Genomic DNA, 7,045 nt, shown 5'->3' with positions numbered 1-7,045 from the left:
AAAAAAATACTAGTTTACTCGCTCTAACACCATACTCGAGAGGATTACTGACTTTATATGACCATTTATGACTTTTCATAACCTTTTGCAACTTTGCACGATAATTTCAGCTAAATACTTGTTTCCATTTTTGTTATATTTATAAAAAAAACATGATGAACATATATTTTTTGAAATCCACATCTTCTTGAGTTCTATTATGACGATACAATGATAAATTTTGTTCATGAACCTAAACATAAGCTACATAACAAATGGACCTTTTCACAAAGTCTAGACTCAAGAAGACTCATGCATAATAATTTATCTTTCTTGACAATCATCTACTTGTTCGTGACCTATATAACCTCGCAGCTCCTCCCTATATTAAATTGTTATTGCTCTAGGAGACAAGCTAGTACCACAACCTCTAAAAAAAACCATCACACCGTGGTCATACCCACAAGGTCAGGTCATTGTTTAGCTTCTTCAAAAATGGCAATTTTTTTTTCTGTTTCTTTCTTTTGTACTACAAAATAATTATACTCAGATGGTTGTCCACATGTCGTTTATTGGTTGGCAACAAAAAAAAATCATGCCATCGTATTATTATTTTTCAGGATTTGGTTATAAAAGAAGACTTTTAGTTTATTTTTTTTTTTAATTTCAGCATGGAACAAGAACCAATAAGAAGTTGGAACTGAGAAACGGACTACAGATGAAGCTGGATTCCCCAAAAACGAGAAACAGAAATCTCGAACCTTTCACCTTATTGTCATGTTCGTTTTTCGGAACCACATTTTACGCTTCTAATATGTGAGAAACCTTTTTTATTTTTTTTTTTTATTTTAATTTTAATTTTTTAAAAATTCTTAAACTTTTTATATAATCATACTACAAAAATAATCCGAATATATATTGAGTTCAGATCAATTCGGTTTTGTATTTATATATATATTTTTAGATTTTTGTATAATCCGGTTTATTTTGGTTAGACGGTTAAAAAAAATCAAATTTTATTTAAAAAATATATGTTCACAGCTCTTCATGTCGTAGTCTCACCGCTCTTCATGCCGAGATTGAAGCTTTTGTTTGGGCTATGCGTTGTATGATTGGGACGGATAACTAATCTGTCGTTTTCCTTACCGACTGCTCCGACTTAGTGAAAATAGTGTCTTCGCCTTCTGAGTGGCCAGCCTTTACACCTTATTTGGAGGACATCGAGGCAGACAAAGAAGAGTTTACTTCCTTTTCCATAGCCTACGTCCCGTGTTCTCAAAATAGCAAAGCGGATAATTTGGCGTGACATATTCGCACAGTTTCGCATTTGGCTACCTTTGTTAACAATGTACCTTCGTTTTGGCTTGTTTGAGCCAATCTTGTTTCTTTGTTGTAAAAAAATATATATATATATTTGTTCACTGCTTCTAAACCTGATACTTTGGTTTATTTGGTGATACAGTTTCTGGTTAATCGGTTTTTGACAAATTATATCAATATATAATCGTCTGAACAAAATATTTGATTCATGTCGATTTAGTTATCATTCTTTTAATTTAGTTATATATTTATAATCCGTACAACTATTTGGTTTGGTATTAACATCAATTGTAAGAATAATTTTAATATATTTTAGTAAAATTTGATTTACTTCGGTTTGATTTTTTTTTTAAATAATACTAACATATTCAGATAATCGTTCAATTCAGTGAACCAAAACAATAACCGACCCCGTCTATGCAAAATAAAGAAAGACAATTTTTTAATCTTTATTTTGATCGTTTGCATATATATAAGTATTTTTTTTTTTTCGCCTCGAGAAGCTCTTTAAACTTTCTCTAGTCCTACTTTGTATCAGCTACTTAACCTTTTGTGCGCATGCTTCTCTCTCTCTTCTGTAACAATCTCTCTCGAGCCCCTTTCACTGCCAGTGAGTGACAACAGAAGAGAATCACAGTAATTATAAGTATTTTTTTACACAACAAGTCTCTGTCTCTCTCTCTAATCTCCTCCTCCTTCATCTCTCTTTCAATCACTTCTCGTCACTATCGTTTTGCTTTTGTCTCCTTTCACTTTTTAATACTCTCCCAAGTCCCAATTGCGAATATTTACCCGTTGCGTTCATAATTCTTGACTCAAAAACTTTTTCCTTTCCTTCTTCCTAAAAAGCTCTAAATGTAATGATTCTTCAGTTTCTTTCTTCTTCCACTGTACCACTTGTCGTTTTCTTCATTTCCAACTGTCTTCTTTCTTTCCTTATTCTCGTAACTAAAAGCTATATTGATAATGTTGTATTGTTGTTGTACATTCATCATCTCACTGAGAGATTCCCCAAAATTCACAAAAGCTGAGTGACTTTTTCTATTAAAGAATCATAATTTTGTTCTTTCTCTGGGTCTTTGCTTCGTTCTTGATTATATGATAAAAAGTCTTGGGATTTTGAGGCAATGTGTCTCCTTCATTACAGTGTTTGAGATCTCTCTGAACTTGTGGGTTTGTTAGGGTTTTGCTGTTTTAGTTATCCTAATGACGGGAGAGTTACAGGAGGCGACGGCGCCGTGTGCCGCCATAACTGAGAAACGGCCTAGTCGACTCGGTGGTTGCGTCGGTGTTTTCTTTCAGCTCTTCGATTGGAACCGAAGATTTGCTAAAAAGAAGCTCTTTTCTCGGAAATCACTCCTTCCTGGTTTGTCTCTCTGTTTCTCTGCTCTGTTTCTCTGCTCTGTTTCTGTCTCTCTCTCTTTCTCTGTCTCAGGTTGTGTCTGAAAATGGATGTTCTTGAGTTAGTGTGTACTGAATAAGTTTATGTCTATGGCAGGGAAACAAGTTTCCAAGCGGTTTGGAGGCAATGAGAAAAGGCTCAAATCAAAGCTAAATCTGGTGAATGTTTCTTATTTTTGTCAAAGTTTATATCTTTTAGTTTGATCCAGTTGTTTACAGTGAACTAATAGTACTGTTGATTGAACTGATTGATAGATTGATGATGAGAACAGAGGAAGTTTTCCAAATCGGAATGAAGTTGGGGAGATTAAAAAGCATGATATGAGATCTCCTAGTTTAGTAGCACGTTTGATGGGCCTTGAATCAATGCCATCTAATCATAGAGACAAAGGAAAGAGTAAGAAGAAACTGAAGATTCAAGATAACAATAGATGTGATGTGTTTGGTGGGTTAGGAGAAGATGATGAGGAAGAGGAGAATGGTTTTGATAAGTTAAGACCACAGAAGATGCAGAGAACAACAGGAGTTTGTGATAGGCGTGTTGCGGTTAAGAAGTTTGGTTCTGAAGCGTTGCAGATTAAGAACGTTTTGACTCGAGTTAGGAAACATCATCAGTATAATAATAGCAGTCATCATCAGCATCAGAATCTTGCTTCACCTGTTAGAAGCCCGAGGCTTAATAGGAGGAGTTCTAGGTTGATTGATGCTGCTACTAGGATTTTGGAACCTGGGAAGAGAAATGCCAAATGCGCTATTGCTTATCCTGGTTCTTCAGGTGTTAGAAGATGTGACAATGCAGCGAAAGAACTAGCTGAAGTTGTTGTCTTACCTGAGTTTCAACGTGGCTATTATAACAGTACTGTTGCTTCTTGTAAAGCATGTGGTAGTAGCTTGGTTGATGTGAATGGTTCAAGTTCTGTAGCTGAAGAAACTGTAAAGAACATGCCATGTGTGTCTGAATCATCTCCTTTTCAACGGAGTAAAAGAAATGTGTTTTGGAGGAATGAAGAATCATCATCTGTATCTGTTCCTGCTAAAGACAATACACTATACCGCTCCCGATATGACTTCAGTTGGAAGGTGTTGCAGACGGAAAGGTTTCCTCCAGAAGCTAGATGTTTTACCTTAGAGAACAAAAGAGGTTGTTCTTTACCTGCAAATGCAATTAACTGTAAAGAGAAGGACTTTATAGCCATGAGTAGAGCTTCACCTAGTAGGAATCATCACTCTGATTTGAAGCTCCAAAAAAAGTCTGCTGAGGAGTCTTGTAATAGATCAGGATTAAGCAGTCCAGCGCGGAAGAGAAGACTAGCTTGCGATAGTGGTCACGAACGAGGAAGTAGCTTTATGAGTCCAGTTACAAGAAGATCAGATGATGAATATTCTTGTGCATGTAGTACTGTCCCCAACGGTAGGAGTGAAACTGCATTTTCTCCATTGAAACCTGGTTGCTCCCCTCATAGAAACTATAGGCAAGGCTGTAAAGAAACCAAAGAGAGGATAAGAGTTCAACGTGTGCCACATCAGATGGTGGAAAGAAGTCCAAGAACATCGTTTACGAGACCACAGCTTGATGTAGGAACTCTGGGGTTGATTCAGCAAAAATTGAAAGACTTGGCTTCTAAAGAAGAAGATAATAATGCTGTGGGAGGAAGTGTTTTGCCCAATAAACCAGCATCTTTGATCCTCCATGAATTGCTATCTTCTTTAGCTTTGGAGCAGCGGTATAATAGAGATATCGATATGCCTTACGCAGATACAGCCTATCGGGTATGTGTATTAATCTGCAAGGACTTTACAATTTTAGTAATTCTCATATTTATTCATAATGCTTATTGTTTTACTGCAGAGGAAATGCAAAACAACATACAGTGAATACACGAGCCCAGGTTCTGTACTTGATGCATCTTTCTCCAATGAGAGTTGCTTTTCTAATAGCTTTGACAATATCTCAGGTACGTAACTGATGAGAGTTGCAAACAAAGTCTAGTTCTTGTATTTGAAACCTGAAACTGGTGTTATGATTTGTAGTTCCAGGACAGATGAGGCTACCTCTAGAGGCTACAGAACCTGACTGGGACATTCTTGAAGACTCTGCGACTTCATTCAAGAACTCAGAAAGCGGTAGTAATTATCAAGCAATCGCCAATCTTGTCAGCCATATCTCTAACGTCCTGCGCTGTTTAAGCAACACGGGTCTCATTCTAACGCAGCAGAGATTCACAGTTGCAAGAGAAGTCATAATCCACACCGAGCTATTGGTTGGTACTACAGCTACACAAGAGAACTACTTCATCGGTCCAGAACTCTTCGATGAACTCATGATCTACGCTGCTCGTTCTGATCATCTAGTTAATTTCCCTGGACTAACCGGAGGGTTCCTTGTAGATGCCATGATTGAACACTTGGAAACAAGAAACATTTCTTGTGGAGGATTAAAGCCTTTGATTGCTAAACCGGACGAGTTGATACGTAGTGTTCTTGAAGAAGTTCCAAAGTGGGGAAGATTGGCTCGGATTAGTACGGATGACGTTATTGGTATCGAGATGGAGAAATGGATGGATATTGAAACCCATTTATTTGGAGTCGAATCAGAGATTGCTTATGAAATACTTAAGTGTCTAGTGGGAGAGTTAACAACTGATCTCTTCTAGAAACAACAATACAATGTTTCGTCAATAGTATGTGTCGTTTCACCAGTTCTTGTGTTATCCAACGACACTGATCAATGTATGTTATTTTAGCTTTTCTGATAACTACTCAAGTTTTATCACTGTTTCCTTGTTATACAAATTGAAGATGTTCCTCTTCGAACAAAACAATGATTGGTTCAAAAAACCAAAGCTTTTTAATATATCTGAATCTGAACAGAGAATGTGAATTCACTTCCCTAATACAAATCTTCAATCACACAACTAAAAATCTGAAAAAAGGACTAATCTTTCATCAATCAAAACCCACAAAAGAATAGAGAAATCGTAGAAAGACAAAAAAAAACCAAACTTTAAGCCACAAATGTTAGATTTTTGGACACAAACAAGATCAGAAGAATCAGTAAATTTGTCTGTAACCTAGAATAGTCCGACCACCACCAATTGATTTCCTTCCTCCGCCGCCAATCGATTTCCTTCCTCCTCCTCCTCCTCCTCCGCCACCGTTAATGGCAGAAGCAGCAGCCATGGAAACTTTCTTAAGATCTTCAACAGTCGCGTAGCTTTTACGCATCATCATCCCAATACCTTTCTTCTCACCAGCACTCGCTGAGACACTTCCTCTCAACGCAGATCCGGCGAAAACGGCGGCGTTTCTACTCTTAACCGGCGGTGGAGTAAGCTCTGTTCTCCGAGGAGGCAAATTCGAATTAACCGGTCTACGATTCTCTTTACGAATCATAGCAGAGAAATCAGGAACCGATTGAGCCAACGAAGAAGACGACGTCGTTGCTGCTTTCCTCTGATTCAAACTCGGATTAAACCCAAATCTCGTCGTCGTCTTCTTCTCCGGCAAAACCCTGATTTCGTTGTCATCTTCTTTCAGAATCTTCTCGAAGTCTCGTTTCATCCGAAGCTTCGATTCTCGTAGTCTCGCGTACTCTCCGTACCTAGGTCCTCTTTCGAATCCGTAATCGCCGTTATCAACCAAAAGCTTGAGTTTTTGTTGCGTTTCGGACATTGTATCGATAGAAAAAAACAGAGGTTCCATACTAGGGTTTGAGATTGTGTCGTAAATCACTTGGGTTCGTCTTCTTCCTCACAAAGTTTGAAACTTTTTATCAAATTGAAATTTGCTTTTTACCAAAAAAAAAATTGAAATTTGCTTTTTGTGATTCGTAACGGTCTGATTGAAAAACAAAGAGGAGAGGCTCCTAGATGTTTTGTTGTACTGACGATTTTACCCTTTCTTAACGGTCTTATTCTAATTGATCGTTGACCGGATCGGTTTAAGGAGAATATTATGCATATTTGGTACACAATAATTTGATTTGGTTTAATTGAACTTATTAGAAAATCAGTATATAAAAAAAAATCCACCAAAGAAAACAAAAATTCTACTCCCTCCGTTTCAAAATATATGATGTTTTAATTAAAACACGCAGATTAAGAAATCTTTACTTTTAACAAGTTCAACCAATGAGAAATAATACTGCATAATATAAAATACTAAACTAATCTAAAAGTTGCCTAGAAACTTGAAAACATCATATATTATAAAACAAAAACTTATCTAAAACATCTTATATTTTGAAACGGAGGGAGTATTATATAGAGAGCCATGCAAAATTCGGTTTTCTTTTTGTTTAGTTGGTTAACATATGTGTTTCAAATTCAGGATTTAGCTATTAATC

The 7,045-nt window shown here is 36.7% G+C and overlaps 2 protein-coding genes across 2 annotated transcripts; one reads left to right on the top strand and one right to left on the bottom strand.

The window, feature by feature from the left end:
* Nucleotides 1,848–5,473, top strand: LOC104750493. Its single transcript, XM_010472294.2, has 5 exons — nucleotides 1,848–2,665; nucleotides 2,798–2,859; nucleotides 2,956–4,470; nucleotides 4,550–4,655; nucleotides 4,732–5,473. The coding sequence occupies exons 1-5, from the start codon at nucleotides 2,506–2,508 to the stop codon at nucleotides 5,352–5,354; spliced, it is 2,466 nt and encodes an 821-aa protein (XP_010470596.1). The 5' UTR covers nucleotides 1,848–2,505; the 3' UTR covers nucleotides 5,355–5,473.
* LOC104750492 lies at nucleotides 5,526–6,450 on the bottom strand (the record flags this gene model as incomplete). Its single annotated transcript, XM_010472293.2, has 1 exon — nucleotides 5,526–6,450. A coding segment is annotated over one exon (699 nt), but the record flags the coding sequence as incomplete, so codon positions are not given.

Source organism: Camelina sativa, chromosome 16 (genome assembly GCF_000633955.1).
Source record: "Camelina sativa cultivar DH55 chromosome 16, Cs, whole genome shotgun sequence".
Taxonomy (NCBI): Eukaryota; Viridiplantae; Streptophyta; class Magnoliopsida; order Brassicales; family Brassicaceae; genus Camelina; species Camelina sativa.
Note: the sequence above shows the minus strand (reverse complement) of the source record. Positions and strands in the feature narration are given on the sequence as shown.

Bases quoted from the DNA above. Each gene is read 5' to 3' on its own strand.
- LOC104750493 (XM_010472294.2), top strand. From the start codon at position 2,506: ATGACGGGAGAGTTACAGGAGGCGACGGCGCCGTGTGCCGCCATAACT. The intron at 2,860-2,955 runs GTGAATGTTTCT...ACTGATTGATAG, and splicing joins TCAAATCAAAGCTAAATCTG to ATTGATGATGAGAACAGAGG. The intron at 4,656-4,731 runs GTACGTAACTGA...TATGATTTGTAG, and splicing joins TAGCTTTGACAATATCTCAG to TTCCAGGACAGATGAGGCTA.